Source organism: Penaeus monodon, chromosome 20, assembly GCF_015228065.2.
Source record: "Penaeus monodon isolate SGIC_2016 chromosome 20, NSTDA_Pmon_1, whole genome shotgun sequence".
In the NCBI taxonomy this organism is placed as follows: Eukaryota; Metazoa; Arthropoda; class Malacostraca; order Decapoda; family Penaeidae; genus Penaeus; species Penaeus monodon.
The window spans coordinates 32,611,408-32,612,494 of NC_051405.1; the positions used below are offsets into that span (position 1 = coordinate 32,611,408).

The following is a 1,087-nucleotide window of genomic DNA, read 5'->3' on the forward strand; positions in this document are numbered from 1 at the left end:
CAGAGAACTCTGTTTATTGTGTGCTTACATGAAAAATTTACTCTGTAATGGATTTCATAGGTATCACTGGCACTGATAAACTGAGGTGACAAGTCTAATACCATTAATTCTAGCCAAGCAAAGTAAAGAAAGAAGGGAAAAAAATCAAGTATGAATAACAAAATAAAACCCTTTTGGAACTCTATATGCAATGCAGTGAATCAAACCGGAAATGAATCTTGTGAATTAACATTCTCAATAGCAAGTTATTCAAACTGCCATCACATTCCTTCATGTTCATCTATTATTACATCTTGGGATTAACCTCGCCTTACTTGGATCCTTAAATAAAGATATAAATCTATGATATCAGACAGGAAAAAATAACATACAAACTAAAACAATGTAATAAATTTATTGCTATTACAGGTAATACTTATGGCTCTCTATAATTACGACTTCTTTTTCAATGGAATTACAATAACTGAATTCTTGCCTTCTTTTATACAATACCAACGTCCAAGCTTATGTTCCCGACCCACGGCTGCTACAAGGTGTGACCCATTACTTGTAAAATCCAGTGAATTAACTACGCCTGCCACAGGGATAGAGAGGATGGGTTCCAGACCTCTCTGCCTACCTGTGTTTATTTTCCACAGTCTGATAAATCCATCCATGGAACCTGCTGATACAAAATATTATAAATTTCAGTTATCTTGGGAGGTGAACTTAGAAAAAAAAAAGTAATATTTAGGAAAAAATATGTCATAAACTGGATATTCTCATAATCTACATGGAAAGCAGTACAGTGAGTACACACCGGACGCAAGTAGATCACTGTTGACCAATGTGGCAATGGCAGTGATCCAGTGAGGCTGTCCGTTGGCCTGGTAGCCATGTGCAGCTTTGTGAACACACTGTGGTCGCTTCTTGCTCGTGATCCACATGCATAGTGTTCTGGGGAATAGAAGACAACTTTTACTGTGCAACTTTTTTTTCTTTCTATACCTCCTCTTGCAATACAAAAAAATCATACTTGTGATGATTCAATAGTGTGTTGGTGCATCATATATCTTTTTCCCCTCACATTTAATGCAAACATTTAGTT

At 36.2% G+C, this 1,087-nt stretch overlaps 1 protein-coding gene across 2 annotated transcripts in view; it reads right to left on the bottom strand.

Annotated features, from left to right (window-relative positions):
- Positions 1 to 375: 375 nt before the first annotated feature.
- The window catches only part of LOC119585775 (U3 small nucleolar RNA-interacting protein 2-like), a 9,558-nt gene continuing 8,846 nt past the window's right edge, over positions 376 to 1,087 (bottom strand). Inside the window, exons 7-8 of one of the 2 annotated variants that reach the window (XM_037934488.1) lie at positions 800 to 936; positions 376 to 661 (exon numbers count right to left, since the gene is read on the bottom strand). In XM_037934488.1, the coding sequence (XP_037790416.1) occupies positions 432 to 661; positions 800 to 936 (367 nt within the window). In that variant the 3' untranslated portion in view covers positions 376 to 431. Of the gene's footprint in view, positions 665 to 799; positions 937 to 1,087 lie in introns of both variants that reach the window. The other variant, XM_037934487.1, reaches the window with a different exon arrangement.